The sequence below is a fragment of the Sphaerodactylus townsendi genome, linkage group LG05 (assembly GCF_021028975.2).
Source record: "Sphaerodactylus townsendi isolate TG3544 linkage group LG05, MPM_Stown_v2.3, whole genome shotgun sequence".
Classification (NCBI taxonomy): Eukaryota; Metazoa; Chordata; class Lepidosauria; order Squamata; family Sphaerodactylidae; genus Sphaerodactylus; species Sphaerodactylus townsendi.
In genome coordinates, this window is record NC_059429.1 from 21,278,120 (window position 1) to 21,297,421 (window position 19,302).

Genomic DNA, 19,302 nt, shown 5'->3' on the forward strand with positions numbered 1-19,302 from the left:
TTTGCCACTTGTACGGTCTCGCCCGCATGATGTCTCTGCTGAGAAGCAGCCGTGGTCTCATTCTCTCACCACCACCCCTGCCCCCGCCCGGTCACCCACCAGGATCCTATTTCTTTTTAATCTCCTGAATTCACCCAGTATTTGCAAACAGTGAGTCAGACCCTCTGGAGACACGGCTTTTTCAGGTCCCCGAAGAGAGAAAGAAAAACTCCTGTTTGCTTCTGAAGAGGTCGCCCCATCTTGTCAATCTCCCCTTTTGTTTCAACCCGGTAATGATAATTCCAAAATTAGAGCTTCCTTGCCAAGTGATGACGGATTATAAGAACCGGCAGAAGCACAGCTTTGTGTGTGGTTAGAGAGCTCTGATGGGGGGCGGGAGAGATTTTCTGTGGACTCCAGTCTCCCCCAAAGTACCAGATTCTGTTTCTGAAAAAAAGACAAGTTTCTAGTCTTCGTGGACTTGCCGACAAGAGTTCTTGGCTTGGAGGGGGTTCCGCTGTTTTGCTTCCTCGTTCGTTCCTTTCTACCCTTATTTTCTCCCCACTGTCAATCCCAAACCATCACATCGATCTCCTCTCTTCTGTTTTATCCTCGTATCAACCCTGTGCGTTCGTCAGGCTGAGAAAGTGCTCAAAGCCACCCAGCGAGTTTCTATGGCACAGTGGGGATTTGAACCCACATCTTAGTCTGACACCCCTACAACACACTGGCTCTCATGGTTCCTCTGGGCAACTCAGGCAGCATTCTTTCACTCCTGCCTGTTTGGACTTTCTGCCAAAGAGTGATCATTCCACGCAGGGATTAAACTGCTGCTTGGAACCTTGAGGCACACAAGAAGCAGGGACTATAATTTTGATGCAAACACTGAAATAATGAATTAGTTGGTGGTACTCAAAAGGAGGGGGAGAAGAGGGTACTTGCCCTTCCCCCTGTGCTTAGCCAGCATGGTGTAGTGGCTAAGAGTATGTGTATTCTAATCTGGAGAACCAGGTTTGATTCCCCACTCCTCCACCTGAGTGGCAGAGGCTTATCTGGTGAACCAGATGTGTTTCTGCCCTCCTACATTCCTGCTGGGCGACCCTGGGCTAGTCACAGTTCTTCGGAACTCTCTCCTACCTGTGGGGAGAAGAAGGGAAAGGCGCTTGTAAGCCATCTTGAGGCTCCTTACAGGAGAGAAAGGTGGGATGTAAATCCAAACTCCTCCTCCTCTTCATTTCTCATGAATTCAGATGCTGTTACTTATGAGCAAATAAAGCTACCTTGTACTTTATACAGGGCCAGGTATGGATTTCCAGCTGGGACTAACAATTGCAAGGTTTGATTTTAAGCAAAAAGGTTTCTAACTCAAAGACGCACCAAAATGGCACTAGTCTACTTTAGAGAAAAGAACCACCTTCTCCAGCATGGATCTGCCTGTTTTTCAAGATCCACATCAGTAGTCTGTTCGGGTGTCTCTTGAAACGGAGGCAGAGTGCTCAGGGATGGGACTTCCTTAGCGTTGGTGCCCCAACTGGGGAACCCCACCTCAGGACCAGCTGCTCAGCAATACCCTCCCTCCCTTCAGTAAGTTGAAATAATTTTATCTGGTTGAGCCTTTGGGAACAACAACTGCATTGTAAAGACTTTTGGGAGACTACATTTCTGCTGTTTGATTCTAATATTTTAGTCTCTTAGAGAACATAAGGTAAAAAGAGCCCTGCTGGATCAGTCTAGCAAGCCATCTAGTCCAGCACTCTGTTTTACACAGTGGCCAACCAGTTTCATGGGAGGACCAACAAATAGGACTTGCTGAGTTTCTGGATTGTATTTTTTAGGTAGGAAAGGAAGTACACACAAATTTGTACAAGGCTGTTTCCACACGGCCACGCTGGGGGGTGCATTGGCGTATACAAGGCTGACACACACCCCTGGGACCGTTCACACGAACAGTCCTGGTAGGGGCAGGGCACTGCGCCGTCGCCCGATCGACGTACCTTCCGTGCAACCTTCCGGCGCGTTGCCCAGGCCAGGGAACACGCCCCCCTGCCCTGCGCGACAGCTCTGGAATTGCAGGGCGGAGGGGCGTGTCCCCAGGTAAGTACGGATCATCTTCAAGGTATGGGTACTTACCTTTAAGGCCTTATGCGGCCTGGGACCCTCATACCTTCGGGACCACATTACCCCATATGTCCCTACTAGGCCTCTACGTTCAGCGGAGGCCAATTTGCTGGTAGTCCCTGGCCCCTCAATGATGCGGCTGGCCTCCCTTGCGCTTGAGCCAGGACTTTTACAGCCCTAGCCCCTGCGCTGGTGGAACACTCTTCCTCCAGCTGTCCGGGCCCTCGCGAAAGGATCTTGGTGAGTTCCATGGGGCCGCTGCAAGGAACATGGAGATTGTTCCACGGGCCTTTGGAGTGTCCAGCCACTGATATAAGTGCCCCGCCTCCCTCCCTACATTTTGGGCCCATTACCATCCCTATGGAGCCCGCTCTTTTTATCTCCCCTTCTGGGAGAGTTTAACGAAGGGATTGTTTAGCGGGCATTGCTGTTATTGAAGTCGTTCTTAATTGCTGCATTTTAACTTAAATTATTTACAGTCTATTATGTAACTGTTATTTTATGTTGTTCACCGCCCAGAGCCCTTCGGGGGTTGGGCGGTCTATAAGACTGAGAAATAAATAAATAAATAAATAAATAAATAAATAAATAAATAAATAAAGGTCACAGGGAAGGTACGTTGATCAGGAAAGGGGATAGCAGCTGGAAGCTGCTGTTTCCAGAAAACCTCGCTCGGGGAGCGAGGTTTGGAAACAGCGGCTTTGCGTCGCTGGGGGGGAGTGAGGGCGGTGCAGCTGCGATGCTGCTGTGCCCCCCATGCGAACAGCCATCCCTAGGGCGCTGTAAATGGCCCATGCGGAAAGGGTCTTAGTCAAAAAGCTAGTGAGGTGTAGTGGTTAAGAGCAGGTGGACTCTAATCCGAAGAACCGGGTTGGATTTCCCACTCCGCCACAAGAGCGGGGACTCTTATCTGGTGAACTAGATTTGTTTCTCCACTCCTACATTCCTTGGGCTAGTCACAGTTTTCGCAGAACTCTCTCAGCCCCACCTACCTCACAAGGTGTCTGCTGTGGATAGGGTTGAAGCCCATGGATCTGTTCTGCTAGTGTCAAGAGAAGAACTTTTGCACCAATGGGGAACACCACTGCTCACTGATCAGACAGATGAGATCCTACCCAATGCAACTTGAAGTGCCTTCAAGTTGTAGCTGACTTATAGTGACCCTGTAGGCAGTAGGAATTTCAAGGCAAGAGACAAACAGAGATGATTTGCCATTGGCGTCTTCTGCACAGCAATCATCATCTTCCTTGGCAGTCTCCTTCCAGTTACCAGTTAGGCTGACCCTGCTGATATCTGACTAACCTGGGCCATCTAGGTTAGGGCACTGTACTCAATAACCATCAATAATGGGGATTCACACTATCTTTGTGGCATGTTGTGATAATTTAATCCTTGTAGCCTAATGCAATCGACTTCATGAGATATTGATGAGAATTACTATTTAAGAAGTTTCACGCTGGAATCCCTCTTTGAAGCTTCGTCAAGAATGGTGAATTTCACAACAGTCAATCTATGCTGTGGTGGTCACTGTGTTCGTTTTTTGTATAGTTAATCTTTGCAGAGAGACATTGCTGGCCGGACCAATTGCTTCCCATGGCCTCCCAATCTTCTCCTCTATACCTTATACATCTTCCTATCAAGGATCTACCTCTCGCGCCAGATGGAGTGGGCGCCATTTCATCAAAGTTTCCGCCAGAATAATGCTGTTAGTTTTTTCACAGTGATGTGAGATCTTTCCATGTTCTTCCCCAGTAACAGACACAGCAAGATGAGATACAATGAGATACAAATTGGAAACCAAGGTGGTGGGAGGGAAAAGCAGCCTCACTTCCCCAATCTCATTTGTCTGTGGACTTCTAGTTTAATTTCTGCCACAGGGTATTTGCTTTAGAATATTGGGTCACTCAACTCCTACAGCAGTGACGCGAGAAAGAGATGCCGTCCAATGAAGGCTATTTCCAAAGCGCCCTTGGGGAGGATGGAGGTGCAGGTCTAAAAACCCTACATTCTCGCTGTGGGAAATAGCTGTCGCCTAGTTTGTTCCTTGTCAATACAGACGTTGAAAAATTCATGGCTAATGGAAGGAGAGGGTTATCCCCCATGGCAGAAGCAACGCGGCATAAATAACAATGGGATGATCTTCCCTGATGGTGGCTAGGACCCCCCCTTTTCCAGACCACCCACTCTTCACTCCAACGGGCACAATGAAAACTGTGACCATACACAAATGGACACTGTTGCATCCACCAATCAGGTTGCCGAAGAGGTGCCAAGTACGAAGGGCAAACTGATATAAAGCCCCCTGCGCACCTTCGGAGGAAGCCTGAGTTGTGGACTTCTTTGACCTGGGAGTTCAGCACCATGGCTAGCTCCAGGCTCTATATACTCTGCTTTGGGTGCTCCATTCTCTTGCTCTTGGGGGCTTGCGAGGAACCAACCAAGATTCAAGGTGCGGGAGATGCAGCTGAGGAAAGCCAGGAGGAAAAAGAAATGGTAAATGAGGTGGGGGAAGTTTCATGTACCAAAATCCATCAGTGTTTTCTGCCACACGCCTTTGAGTGTATGTGGTTTTAATTTTCCTTTGCAAGCCTGCAGACAAGACCTGCTTTTTCACCTTTCTGCAGTGCATAGTCATTTTTCTTGCCTGATAGCTCTAATAGTGTCTGTACTGAATTTGAATGTGGGACAGTGTGGGGTCCACTCTGTAGTGGAGAGCCCAGAGATGTTAGCTGTAAGATTTCCTAAATTGGTTGAGAGACTTCTCCATTGAGATGCCAGAGAGAGACCTTTTTAAGAAGTGGAGAGAACAGAAGACTATTTAGAGCTGCAGCTAACTAGAAGGTGTAGGGATCTGGGTTCAAATTCTATTTGCTATGAAGCTCACTGGGTGACCTTCTTGGTCACCCCCCTTAGCTTAACTGACCCCAAAGGGTTGTTGTGAAATAGGGAGAATTCCCCTTTCCCATGTGTTATTCTGAGCCTTTTTTGGGGGTGGGGGTGGGGGAATGGAATATAAGACATACATAGCTTTCATTTCATCACCCAGTTTAAATCATCTTATTCTCACTGGGCTGATTATTTAAGAGAACATGGCATGATTGAAGAAGGCCCCGGAATGAGTCAGACCTTTGCCCAAATCCAGGCAGGTGAACTTAGGTAAACTACTGTGTCTCTCAACCCTTTCCCCCATCTTCAAACTGGGCACAATACCACCAGCCTACCATGCAGGGCTGATGTAAATTATTACAACAAGATAATGTAGTGTAACATGCTAAATATTGAAATGCAATTTGAACATGAAATGTTACCAGCTGATTGGTCGCAGGGCTGTTTCCCCTAATTTTTACCTGATTTTTCTGGCTGTTTTAATGCTTGGTTTGTAGACTGGGGGGGGGGATTTAATGCTTAAACACAGTAATTGTCTTAGAAGAAATGTGCTCAACAAAATGCCTGGGGTACAGTCTAGTCCAGGGGTCTGCAACCTGCGGCTCTCCAGATGTTCATGGACTACAATTCCCATCAGCCCCTGCCACCATGGCCAACAGGGGCTGGTGGGAATTGTAGTCCATGAACATCTGGAAAGCCACAGGTTGCAGACCCCTGGTCTAGTCACTTTTAATCCCATCTGTTTAAATGGAAGATATCTTAGCCTGTGGCTAATTTTTATGTTGATTGGAATGACACTTCTTTGGGGCTGGATTATGGTCAGTTTCTGTTCTGGGCCAATATTTCTTTGCTTGACCCGGGCTTGAAACCCGGGTTCCTCTCCTTTTGCCTTGGCTGTGCTGGAAAATGCTGACCCCTGCTTTGCTGCTCTCATGTGATCATTCCAGACCAAAGTGTTCGTCAGTGGGGCTGCAATCACAAACTCCTGCTCGTGTACCAAGCAGATGCAACCACTGAACTTAATGCAACCGGCCACTGACATGTGCTACAAACAACCACTGCAGAGTAGGTGCTTTTAAATGATAATTCTACCAGGTGTATTCAGTGGAAAAAAACCCTGAAGATATAAATCCGCGTGTAGAAACCTGGACTATTCATATTGTTTGTCACCGAGACTCAAGGGCATAATTCACCAGCATGTTGTTACATGCAAACCAATTTAACACTGGATAATTTAATTTCCTGTATGGGGCCTATAAGGTCTTTCATCTGTAAATCATTTGCTCTTTCTCAATTGTGTCTAACATGCTGCTCATTTTTATAAAGATTACTTTGCTCATTTAAGAGGACGGTTATTGATTGGTCTTTAGTTAGATTCTCACCATCAGCCCTGCAGAAATTCCCGTCTCTGAATTATTTCACAAAACCTGTGTCCTGTTCACTACAGGCGCAACAGGGGATAGCTCCATGAAACATTTGTGAGAAACACTAAGAAAATTGATTGTTTTACATAGAAAATATACCTCACCAGACTGAAGACTGGGTGAAAGGGGAGGTCACAGTGGGCAGCAGCCATCAAGAATTTAATTGAGATTGGGGAGCTGTGTGTGCATATTAAAATCCACCAAGTTGTTTCCAACTCATGATGACCCTCTGAATCAACGTCCTCCCTAACATCGTATCATTAGCAGCCTAGCTCTGGTCTTGCAAACGGGGGGTTGTGGATTCCTGCACAGGTGTCAAACTCGTGGCTCTCCAGATGTTATGGACTACAATTCCCATCATCCCCTGCCCGCACCATGATGGGAACTGTAGTCCATAACATCTGGAGAGCCACGAGTTTGACACCTAAGCTTTATAGAGTCAATTCATCTCATGTTGCTTTTTCCTCCTTTCCTTCTGCTGTCAACCTTTGTTAGCGTTATCGTCTTTTCCAGCGACTCTTGACTTCTCCTTAAGTGGCCAAAATACAACAGTCTCAGCTTAGGGAACTAATTGAGAAATTGTCTAAAGTTCTAACTTAATTGCACTTAGGAAGAAATGTCAACACAGAGTCCCAGAAACCTGCTGACTGCGCGTGTTCCCGTTTCAAAGCAGCGTGGGAGTGTTTTGGGGAGGATGCAAAGTCAGCATTCCAAAATGTTGTTACATGCAAACCTATCAGGCCAAACGTTTCACTGAGCATGTGCAGAAGCTTGTTCAACATTCTGAGTTGAAGAACATTGCAGGGAAAATAGGTGCTCAACTCATAAGGCATCCAACCATTACAAGCTGGACAAATGCCTATACTAAACTGCCCCGATTCATAATGACCTGAAATAAAACTTGTTTCCTTCTGCTGTTCTTGCAATACCTGTAGTCACCACACTCCATTATCCTATCTGTCTTATAACCTGTTTACAGTTTTCTCAATGGATACCAACAGCGGTTTATTCTCTCTTGAGTGTGTTTGGTTTTGAGTTGCAGATTGAAGCTCTGCAGGAGGTGCTGGAGAAGCTGAGGAATAGCCGGATGCCGCTGCTTGAAAAGAAGTTAGGATGGGTTCCTTCGGTAAGCAACTTGGAGAGAAATGGCAGCCCACTTTGGCTTTCTGTGGTTCATTAGATCTACCCATTTCCATAGTGCAGTGGTGGCGAACCTATGACACGCGTGCCAGAGATGGCACTCAGAGTCCTCTTTGTGGACACACACACTGTCGCCCCAGTTTGGGCACTTGGCAGTGGCATAGCACCAAGGGGGCAAGGGGTGTGCAACTCACTGGACATGTGCCCCTGTGGAGCTGTGGTGAGGGTGTGGCAGGGGTGTTTTGGGACATTCCAGGGGCATTCCAGGGCAGGGCAGGGCAGACGGGGGGCGAGGCAGGGGCTCAGGGCATATGCATGCCCCCACGCAGTTTCCCCTTGCTCCGCCCCTGGCACTTGGTCTCTAAAAGGTTTGTTATCAGTGCCATAGTTTATAGCGGATAGGTTCCAAAACACAAAGATATATCCTGCTAATACACAAGCCTCAATATAAAGTGCACAGTGCGTTTATTGTGCTAGTACAATTAAATATACAAACACACAAAAACCCGATTGTGGTGGGTTTTCCGGGCTGTGTGGCCGTGGTCTAGTAGATCTTGTTCCAAACTTTTCGCCTGCATCTGTAGCTGGCATCTTCAGAGGTGTATCACAGTGGGGAGTCTGTTGCACACTGTGTCCAGTGAGAAGGGAAAGTTTAGTGAGGTTTATTTGTCCATGTCCCAGGGTGGGGAACCAATCAGTAATTATTGTCGAAGGCTTTCACGGTCGGATCATTCAACTGTTTAGCCCTTAACCGTGAAACCAAAACTCAATTGTCCATAACAAAATTCCAATTAGGCACAAGTCTTGGAGGCCATCCAAATAGATAGGCTTCTCTTTGCTCTCCTTCTGGGCTTCTAAAACAGGCTCCGCGGCGTCATCGCACATTTTCCCAAAAGCAATCTTCTTCAGTGGGAGCTCAGCATAAGGTAGCCAATCATTTGGTAAGGGTATCATAAGCTGTTAAGCTGCCTGTCCCCCTTGACTTGAATCTGAGTTACTAGTCATTTTGTTAATGGACAATTGAGTTGTTTTGGTTACATGGTCCAAGAAGAGGAGGAAGCTAATATAACTGGACTACACAAATGGATGAGTTAAGGGTGAACACCCCCAACCTGTACATCCTTAATGGATTCTTGTATGTATTGCGAAGGCTTTCAAGGCCGGATTCAGCTGGTTGTGGTGGGTTTTCCGGGCTGTGTGGCCGTGGTCTAGTAGATCTTGTTCCTAACATTTCGCCTGCAACTGTGGCTGGCATCTTCAGAGGTGTATCACAGAGGGAAGTCTGTTACACACCACCCGCAAAGAACTCACAACCATAACCCCACCCGCAATACAATGCACTCAACCACACCTTTGCATAGCACTAAAACATTCCCACTGGACACAGTGTGTAATAGACTTCTCTCTGTGATACACCTCTGAAGATGCCAGTCACAGATGCAGGCGAAACATTAGGAACAAGATTTGATTGCATGTCTTCATTATATGTTAGGAGTAAGAGTTGTATGTTTGGTCATAAGTATTTGTAATGTGTTCGAATTAGGCTGTTAGGTATCGTGATAAGTGGATGTTTAGAAATCCCGCTAGCACAATAAATGCACTGTGCACTTGTGTATTAGCGGGATATATCTTTGTGTTTTGGTTCATTAGATCTACTCCATGACCAACCAAGGCTTTAGGGTTGCCAGCCTCCAAATAGTGCAGAGGCGTAGCTGGGCCAAACTGCACCTGGTGCGCAGAGTGTTTTTTCCGCCCCCTTCCCCCCCCCCTGCAGTGCACACACACACACACCCCTTCCCACACTTAGCTATGTTCCTTTTCTTTTTGTAGTACTTTTTGAGGCTGAAAAATGTGGCCTATTTACAGTTCAAGGAGAAAGCTGCCTGACGAACTATACTTCCCAGGAGACCTTGTGAGCCCCAAGGTCTCCTGGGAACTGTAGTTCCTCAGGCAGTTTTTCCCCTGAACTGTAACTAGGCCGCGTTTTTCGGCCTCAAAAAGGACTACAAAAAGAAAAGGAATGAAGCTAAGTGTGGGAAGGAGGTTGGGGTATGTGTGTGTGCCATGGGGGGGGGGGGATTTTGCGCCCCCAGGCGTGCGTCCGGTGCACGACGCACCCCCATCCCCTTGGCCCTCCGCCACTGCCTGGGTGCCATAGAAGGCCAGCACCATGATGCTGCTTTGAGGACCCCCATACCAGAACCAAGCTGATACACTGCATGACTGTGCTGCAGCCTGCCTTGTGATACTTGCGGTGTACCTCTAGTTTAACTAAACCATCAGAATCATCTGTGTAGGGCACTTGAGAGGGAGAAAAAGGAGGCCTTGTCCCTGTGCATGCCTGCAATTTTTCTCCCCCACCCCTTACAGTGCGACGCAGGGGAGCAATGCGCAGTGCGGAAAGGGTCTCGCATTGGCAGGCTTTGCAACTGCCCCCGTCGAACGTCCTGCAACATGTACATCTTGAAGTGCTTGTGAGGATGCGGGCAAGGGGCACGGGAGAGAGTGGATCCTGGACGGGAGCTCCACGCACAGCTCCAGGTGAGGAGAAACCTCAGGTGCAGACTTCCTCCAATCTGTGTATCCCCAACTGTGCTCTAAGGAGCAGCAGTGGCGCAGGAGGTTAAGAGCTCGTGTATCTAATCTGGAGGAACCGGGTTTGATTCCCAGCTCTGCCTCCTGAGCTGTGGAGGCTTATCTGGGGGAATTCAGATTAGCCTGTGCACTCCCACACGCGCCAGCTGGGTGACCTTGGGCTAGTCACAGCTTCTCGGAGCTCTCTCAGCCCCACCCACCTCACAGGGTGTTTGTTGTGAGGGGGGAAGGGCAAGGAGATTGTAAACCCCTTTGAGTCTCCTGCAGGAGAGAAAGGGGGGATATAAATCCAAACTCTTCTTCTTAAACGTGTTATGCGTTGGGAACTCTATTCTCATGCATGTGGCGCCCCCATGTGCCCAAAAATGGAATAAAAAACAATGCAGGGATTTCCAGTCACAGAACTGGTAAAACCTCAGGAGGAAACGTGCAGAATGTTCTGCTGCCTTCTGGGAAAGCCAAGACTCCCACACGAGCACCAGATTTGCTAGCTATGATAGTCCAAGAAAGCCCAAACTCTAGTGTGGAGTGAGAGAGCCCCCCCCACCCCCGGCTCAGAAAAGAAAGTTGCCAAACCTGAATTATCATAGTTGCCGTTTAGCTTAATGTGTTTACTATGCAGTGGAACCTCGGTTTTCGTCGGTAATCCGTTTGGCAGGAGCCAGCGAAAACCAAAACCAACGAAAACCAAGGCACCCTAGGGCCACCTATTTTGCAGTCCTGGGTTGCCCTCTATTGACGCAGTTTTGATGGACAGCAGGCGACGGAAATCGACGAAAACCGAGTCCACTTTTTCACCCAGGTGATCAAATGAAAACCGAAATGAACAAAAAAACGAGGGAGACGAAAACTGAGGTTCCACTGTACTGGTTAATGTAGCACAGGAAGTGTTGGAAGGGACCCTAGAGGCCATGTAGCCCATCCCCAGATTCAGCACAGAAACCCAAGATGTTCCTGACAGATGGCTACTGATCTTTTTCTGATGTTCTGGTGGCACACCGTGCTGCAAAGTGGATGAAGAGAAAAATTCTGCTCAAGAATAGTTCCTTGGTTTGGGACCCTAGGTGGGCTGACTGTGTACCTCCCTATCCAGATGGTGCAGTGTATACTTGGAATGTGCTCTTCCCACAGAGACCAGAACAAAGCAGGCTTGGAACAGAGTACATGGGGGACAGGATGCCTGGCTGTTCTTCAGACTCTCCCTCTGTGGCATAGTGGTTAAGAGCAGGTGCACTCTAATCTGGAGGAACCATTCCCCGCTCTGCTGCTTGACCTGTGGTGGGTTATCTGGAAAATTCAGATTAGCCTGTGCACTCCAACACATGCCAGCTGGGTGACCTTGGGCTAGTCACAGTTCTTCAGAGCTCTCTCAGCCCCACCTACCTCGCAGGGTGTTTTGTTTGGGGGGGGACACAAGGGAAAGGAGATTGTCAGCCCCTTTGAGTCTCCTTACAGGAGAGAAAGGGGGGGATATAAATCCATCTCTCTCTGAGATATATATGTATGTATATATGGGAAGGGCTTATTTGGGGTTTTATTGTATTCCGTATGTTTTAAAATAGTGATTGGTAAAACTGCCTTGAGCTATGAGGAAGGCAGAAGAAGTACTTATCCATGCCAGCCTTTACTCAGGAGATGTATTTTGGCTAACATCTTGCCCCTCTCCCTTCTTCTTTCTCCTAGGTTGTAGAAACTCTTCAGAAAACGCCCTCTTGTGGATCCGCTTGTCCAGAGACATTGGGAATCTCCATCCTCTGAACCCAGAAAAATGGCCAAACTCCTGCAGGCTCTTTTCCCACCAGGCAGACCAAGAAAATAAAGTTTTCTGGCACTGTTGGGGGGCGTCTCATTTTGTTGTGACGAAACAGTTCTTATCTTTTCACCACAAAAAGAGTGGAGCAAAAGATTTGGTTCAGGGGCCTTGAAGAGAGAATTTGCAAATGAGACAATTTATTGACCTCATGTTAAAACCAAAAAAACCCCCCAAACAAAAACCCCCAAAATCTTTCCCCTCATTTGGGGACTCAAATATGGCTGTCACCATTCTCCTCTCTTCCATTTCATCCTCACAGAAACCCATTGAGATACATTAGGTTGGGTGTGTGTAACTGATCCAAGAGGCATATATTTAAACCAGAGGTGGGATCCAGCAGGTTCTCACCAGTTCCCGAGAGTGGGTTGCTAATTATTTGGTGTGCCGAGAGGGGGTTACTAATTGGATCCGCTTTTCCAACTCCATGCCCTTGCCTCCCCGAGAGGCATACTGCCTTTGAACGTGAAGGTTCCATATAGCAATTGCGACTAATAATGTAACTCCCTGAACTGGGTTAATCCCTTTCAGGTACTGCAATTCATTGATTCTTAGCCTTTCGTACCTTTTATCTCACCAGTCTCTATCCAAGAATGTGTGCGTTTTACCATTGCTTTGTTCAGATTTGTGAGTTGGGACATTTTCTATAATGTGATGATGATTTAGAAATGACCTGGTGCAAAAAAAAATTGGGGGGTCGTGGTGGGGTGGCTGCCCATGGGGGGGGGCATCCAACTCAGGTTTTGCCCAGCGCTCAGGTTTGCCTAGGTATGCCTCTGCCCCCTTTGCTGAGGGGGGCTGGCGAGGGAACCTGCTACTAAATTTTTTTGATCCCACCACTGATTTAAATTGAGGAGGGAGAAGGAAAGAGAGAGAACACACTGAGGCTTCAACCTAAAGAGTGTGCATGGCACCAACCGTTGCGTTCTGTCAAGTTACAGTTTCCCTCCAATTTGACTTTTCCTTGGTAAATCTAGTTTATCTGGCTTTTTTTGCTGCAACTGCAGAATAGCAGCATTCACCCCTGCCCAAAAGAGAAGGGCAGTTTTTGGGATGGGGCGTGGCTCAGGGATAGAGCTGTTGCTTTATGGGGAAGAAGGCCTATATTCAAGCCCCAGCATCTGCAGTTAGAAAAGACCATCAATCAGGTGATACGAAAGACCTCCTTCCGCACATGCAGAATAATGCACTTTCAATCCACTTTCACAATTGTTTGCAAGTGGATTTTGCTGTTCCGCACCGTATAACCCAGCTGCAAAGTGGATTGAAAGTGCATTATTCTGCATGTGTGGAAGGGACCAACTTGATGTGAGATCCAGGAGAATCAATGTCAGCCAATCAGGGTGGATGACACTGACCTTGGCTGAGCAATGGTTAGATTTGGTCCAGGGCAGCTTCCTGGGCTTTCAGCTAGAGGTGATATGAAGGCTGAATGTTTCCCTGTACGCTGCAAACCTAAGCACGTCAAGTTACAAACTTGATCCCTGATTTAAATGGACTTTGGAGTAGCCTGCCACTGCATATTCAGTGACTTGATACAACTTTTGCACGCAGAAGCTCCCATGTTCAAGACTGTGTGCCATATCGAGCCACATCCCTCCCGAAGTTAAGGCCAAAAAAGAACGCACTGACAACTTGCTGCACAGGCCAAAAACGCACAAGACCCATTCCAAGTTCCAGCCACGGTCAAACCCACCTCCTTGCCTGACAACAAAAAAATCTTTTGTCCATGAAGAAATAGCAGCCTCAACGGATCACTGACCAGTCTGTAAGGCTGCTCTGCCGTGTCTCACAATCAGGCACTATAGAAGCTCGGAGCCCGTTTGAACTTTGTTTTTAATTCTTTATGCACAGGGAAATCATCTTTTTTCTTGTCTGCGCTGGTGGTTCCTGAGCACCACAGCTACTAGGCCACCCACAGCTACCACTGTTGCAATGCCTGCGGCCAAGATCACAGCTCCATCCCACTGAACCGGGCTGTCTTGGGGGATCCTTTTCAGGCCTAGAGGAGTGGGGGGAAAGGAAAAGAGTTACGTGCTGCCAAATGAAGTCTCTCTCCTCTCCTCACAAACCCAGCAGGCTCGATCTCCCAAACACTGTTACCCCCAAATTTGTAGCATTGTAGCATTCACTTCCTGAAGATATTTGCAAGAAACTTCCTGGATGACAGGGCCGGCTGAAGAATTTTTGGTGCTGTACCCGACCAAGAGTTTGGTGCACCCCTGGTAAATCTGAATACCAAATCAATGTAAAAATAAACAAAGAAATAATCTTCTCGGCTGTTGTGGGTTTTCCAGGTTGCGTGGGCACACAATCTGGTAGTTTTTGCTCCTGTTTTGCCCGCTGGCATCTTCAGAGACATGTCAAGGTAAGATGCCTGTCTCTCTGCATCACAGTGTGGGTGAAACATTAGGAGCAAAAACTACCAGATCACAGCCTGGAAACCCCATAACAGCCAGTTGATTTTAGGCAGTGAACAGCATTCAAAAATAATTTTTGGTCTGATTTGGCACCCCTGAAAGCTTGGTGCCCTAGATAACTGCTTGACCACCCCCCCTCACCCCATATCACTGGGCCAGCCCTAATAGATCCTAAAGGATGTGGGAAGAATAAGCCTCATTCCCTTCCCCTTGTGTCAGGTATTTACGTTGTCCCCCTCCCGAATCCTCTGCCCATGAGGGAAACCATTGAAAGCTTTGAAAAACAAGGTTGCTGGCATTAATGCAGCATCAGGCTGCTGGTTAGTTTCAATTAGAGGTGAAATAAGGAAGCTGCATTAGTCACCCAAACATGAAAACAGCAAATGAATAATTCAAAATAAAGGCATTAGACAGTCTGCAAGCATCAGTGACCTCAACAGTGGTGAGAGGTGTTGAAAGCAAGCCAATACTCAGCAAAACTAGGAGGTGGTTAAGAGCAGGGGCCCCGGGGGGGGGGGGGATTCTAATCTGGAGAACCAGGTTTGATTCCCCATTTCTCCACCTGAGTGGCAGAGGTTTATCTGGTGAACCAGATGTGCTTCTGCACCCCTACATTTCTGCTGAGAGACTTTGGGCTAGTTTCGGTTCTTTGGAACTCTCTCAGCCGCACCTACCTCGCAAGGTGTCTGTTGGGGGGAGAGGAAGGGAAAGGAGCTTGTAAGCCACCTTGAGTCTCCTTACAGGAGAGAAAGGTGGGGTATAAATCCAAACTCTCCTCCTCTTCTTCTAAACCTTGCAGCAGAAGTACCCATGGGCAGGGAGGAAGCAGAAAGTTATACCAAGGCACTAGGCCAGATCCTGCAAGGTGTTTCCCTCCAGGGCAAGCGACCTTTGTCTGTGTGCTTGCCTCAGGAGAAACCCCCTGGCACTATAGGAGAGTGCTGCCGCTAGCAAACTGACCCAGTGGCAAGGCATTGCTTTAGAACAGGGTCCCCAGGGCACCTTGGAAATTCTGACACAAGGTGGTGGGTGCAATCACAAAAGGCTGCCACAGGAAGCCGAGTCAGCCACAATATCAAGGAGCAAAGTGATGCATAACTCTAATAGTAACTCTTCAACAGTTTAGACAGAATGTCTGCAGAATGAACATGCACAGTGAAGATCCTTGCGATGTGGCGACAGCTGCTGTTGTGGCGACTTAAGAATCTCCACAGCCAATCAGAATCACTGCTGGACAAAAGACCGCCCCCCTCCAGCCCCGCCCACTTTCTACAAACACTTTGCGCGTGCCAGGGAAGGTGTCAGCAGGTGCAATGGGAGACCCCTGCTTTACAGAATCTTTTCTTCCCCTTGGTAGCACGAGTAACACAGCATATGCCAAATACTATCGTCAAGCTACATATAATACGAAATGTGCAAAATTTAATGCAATAAGTGCAGAAATGTCAGAAGAAGAAGTCTGATTTATATCCCCCCTTTCTCTCCTATAGGAGACTCAAAGGGGCTTACAAACTCTTTACCTTCCCCCCCCCCCCACAACAAACACCCTGTGAGGTAGGTGGGGCTGAGAGAGCTCAGAAGAACTGTGACTAGCCCAAGGTCACCCAGCTGGCCTGTGTTGGAATGTACAAGCTAATCTGAATTCCCCAGATCAACCTGCACAGTTCAGGTGGCAGAGCGGGGAATCAAACCTGGTTCCTCCAGATTAGAGTACACCTGCTCTTAACCACTGCGCCACAAAACCAGCCAAAATGTCTAATGAAATTATAACATCCACAACAGTGCGCAAAAAAAAAAAATCCAAACATGGATTTTGTACATTTGGTATTGTATGGAGACTGGAGGTAGTATTTTGTATATTTTGTTGAGGCTTGATTGACTGTGCCCTATACCTGCTTTCATTATATGTATAAGGAGCAACAGAGGAACTAGGCATGCCCAGCAGCCTGTTGAAGTTTCTCTTGGGACTCCCCCCCCCCGCCATCACATGTGCTGTTGTTACCTTGGTAAGATAGCACTTCCGGGTCTCGGGCGCTAGAAAAGTTCACAGGCCCATCCAAGGTTACCAAGACCAGCTGTTCTTCCGGATAATCCCCTGCTGTTCTTTGCCCTGGGAGGAAACGCAGAAGAGGTTATTACCTTGGGCAGCTCAAGGGGCTATAGCCGTGGTGGCGAACCTTTGGCACTCCAGATGTTATGGACTACAATTCCCATCAGCCCCTGCCAGCATGGCCAATTGTAGGGGCTGATGGGAATTGTAGTCCATAACATCTGGAGTGCCAAAGGTTCGCCACCACTGGGCTATAGAGAGGTGGTTTATCCTACAACGATAGGCAAGAAATCTTCTCCCTCTGAAATAATGTATTCATCAATACCCTGCCTTCAAAGCAGTTTACTTCAAAGCAGTTTACTTCATTCTCTTCTATTTTGTCCTCATAACAACCCTGTGGGGTAGGCTAGATCAAAGTTAACACTCACTTCTTCCTGGCGCGGTCCCCTCACAACGGATGATGCATCTCTCCTGCCTTGAAGGTACACAGGCTGAGGCACTGCAGTGGAAATACACCTGGGGTTGTAGACAAAGAGGAAGGCGATTTAGCAGCAGTGCGGCTGGGGAATGAAAGTCTTAACTGCAGTCCATCCATCCGTTTCTTGGTTGGTAAATGAGTACCTAGCTAGGAGGTAAAGAATAACCGGGGAAAGCAATGGCAAACTACCTCACTAACGGCTTGCCTACAAAACCACTGCTCGCAGTGGTACCCCAGGGTCGGATACGACTGAAGGGGAAACTTTACCTTTATTTTTAAAAAATAAGAAAATGCATATTAGGAGATTAAGACAAAATCCAAGAAAGTTGGTACAGATACTTTAAACCAGTGGTGGCGAACCTATGGCATGGGTGCCAGAGGTGGCACTCAGAGCCCTCTCTGTGGGCACGAGCAAACAGATCGCCCCACCCCCCCATCTAGGCTGGCCTGGGCCGCTGGGTTCGATTATTAGCATTAAACCTAAGACCTAGTTTTGGGGAAGCAGTGTAGGTAACCCTGTTAAGCGCTGTTAAACCTCACTGATTTTCATGCAAAGTACTAAAACGCTATCCTTTACTTGGAAGTAAGCTCGGTTGCTGGCAATGGGGCTTGCTTCTGAGTAAACCCTCCTAGGGCCGTGATTCACCCGTTGGAAGAGTTGCATGGTTGCTTCAAAGCAAAGCCACCAACTACCACCAAGCTTACTCCTGAGTAACGCATGCCTCTGAGCCAACCATTTTTTCTAAAGTAAACCCTCAGTATTCAAGTTAAATTGCCGTGTTTGCATTTGGCGATAAATAAGAGGGTTTTGGGTTGCAATTTGGGCACTCGGTCTCGAAAAGGTTCGCTATCACTGCTTTAAACAAAAGTGTCAGAGGGAGTATTATCACCGCTCTAATTTTCAACACTTGTTTCAGAAATAATGGTTGGGGGAAGAGAAGAGGGGAACCAGTCGCATGACAGATTTATAGATCTCTTCAAACTTACAGCAGTTCACTGTGGAAAAGACAGCAAATAATAAAGCATTTAGAAGTGTCTGAAAGAAAAAGAAACTGTCCTGGGCAAAACACCATTTGCAATCTCCTTTTTGCTCCCACAGAAGGCTCAATGGGTAGTCAGAGATTTTATCACAATTATTTGTGATATTTATCACATTTATACGCTGCAGTCCATCATAAAGAGGCCCATGTTGGAGAACCCCAGACACCAAGGAAAGCAATGGAGGTTTGGTTCAGTTAAGCGGGACTGAACAAGGTTCACTCTGGGTTGGCGCAAGAAGAGAGCGGCTACTTTGGACACTGCCCCGGCATGGATACTCTTGGGAAGAAGGGTTTCCCCACAGGATTGTACAGCTTTCACACACCTTCCTGGGTATTCCGCATCTCACCTGTTATTTCCCCCAAATCTGTTTGGGGAAAAAACTGCAGGGCAGAAGGAAAGGTTGCCTCGTGGGTGGGAAAGTCTGGGGTCTCTCGGGAGTAATTGGGACAAGCCCCTTTGAGAGCTTTTCCTGCAGTTCGAACTCATTTCTGCCAAAGGGACTTTGACTCTTGAAAGGTCATCATATCCCAAAAATCTCGTTGGACTCAAACCTAGAAGTTCTCCTGCGGTTCTGAGCAGCCCTTCCCACCCCCACCCACCACCCCCAGCTCCTACCGGCCCAGTGAGCATCTTCTGGGAAGCAGGTTCCACAAAGGTGAAGGTGCTGACGACGAAGCGCTGATAATGGGAAGGGAACGGCACCCCTGAGTTGTCCTCGACGGACACCCGCTCGGTTTGGTAGTTGTCTCCTCTGTAGGGGCATCTATAAACGTGCCAAGAAACCTGACTTAGCAAATAGTCTACTCAGTTTCTATAGACATATATAAGCAACAAATATGGCCTTTGGTTTTTTAGAAACAGAAAGTTTTCAGTTCTTATGACTACACTAAAAAAAATGCTCCAACGTTTTCAACTCTGCGGTAAATTTGTCCATGTTATGGGCCTACGACAAAGCTGGTCAAGAATTGAAGGACCCCAACAGAATAAAGGTGCTGAAAATTTTTAAGCAAACCTATGGATCCTAAAGCAACCTGTTCGTGGGAGAATTTTCAGATAACTCTTTTTGGAAGTTTGAATTAGGAAATCAATTAGAATTTAACAGTGTCTGTGCTCATGATACACTTTATTGATATATTCAACTTCTACACCATGCTCTCCTGATGAGTCAGACTTGGGGTGGTTTGTGAAGCGACAGCCCATACCGTTACAAGAGCCAGAAGTGATTGCTCAAGTAGGTCATATTAGGAAAGTATGACAAGCCCTGTCCCATGGTATCATGCGCATTAATGGCTGGAATTTTGGGGATGTGGAAATGCTGAAAGCTCAAAGTAAAAATTACCACCTCCTGCAAACAAATTTCA

General features: G+C 47.5%; 2 protein-coding genes across 2 annotated transcripts in view; one reads left to right on the forward strand and one right to left on the reverse strand.

Moving 5' to 3' along the window:
* Positions 1-4,408: 4,408 nt before the first annotated feature.
* Positions 4,409-11,960, forward strand: LOC125433713 (cocaine- and amphetamine-regulated transcript protein-like). Its single transcript, XM_048498459.1, has 4 exons — positions 4,409-4,590; positions 7,450-7,533; positions 9,918-10,088; positions 11,826-11,960. Exons 1-3 carry the CDS (start codon positions 4,459-4,461, stop codon positions 10,023-10,025), a joined length of 324 nt encoding a protein of 107 aa, XP_048354416.1. The 5' UTR covers positions 4,409-4,458; the 3' UTR covers positions 10,026-10,088; positions 11,826-11,960.
* Positions 11,961-13,811: 1,851 nt separating this feature from the next.
* Positions 13,812-19,302, reverse strand: part of ZP4 (zona pellucida glycoprotein 4) — a 28,647-nt gene continuing 23,156 nt past the window's right edge. The window contains exons 9-12 of the mRNA XM_048497806.1: positions 18,557-18,704; positions 16,851-16,938; positions 16,375-16,482; positions 13,812-13,954 (exon numbers count right to left, since the gene is read on the reverse strand). Of these exons, the coding sequence (XP_048353763.1) occupies positions 13,812-13,954; positions 16,375-16,482; positions 16,851-16,938; positions 18,557-18,704 (487 nt within the window). The remainder of the gene's footprint in view (positions 13,955-16,374; positions 16,483-16,850; positions 16,939-18,556; positions 18,705-19,302) is intronic.

Coding starts and splice junctions, on each gene's coding strand:
- LOC125433713 (XM_048498459.1), top strand. CDS start 4,459: ATGGCTAGCTCCAGGCTCTATATACTCTGCTTTGGGTGCTCCATTCTC. Junction 4,591..7,449: donor GCCAGGAGGAAAAAGAAATG/GTAAATGAGGTG, acceptor TTTGAGTTGCAG/ATTGAAGCTCTGCAGGAGGT. Junction 7,534..9,917: donor AGTTAGGATGGGTTCCTTCG/GTAAGCAACTTG, acceptor CACCCCTTACAG/TGCGACGCAGGGGAGCAATG.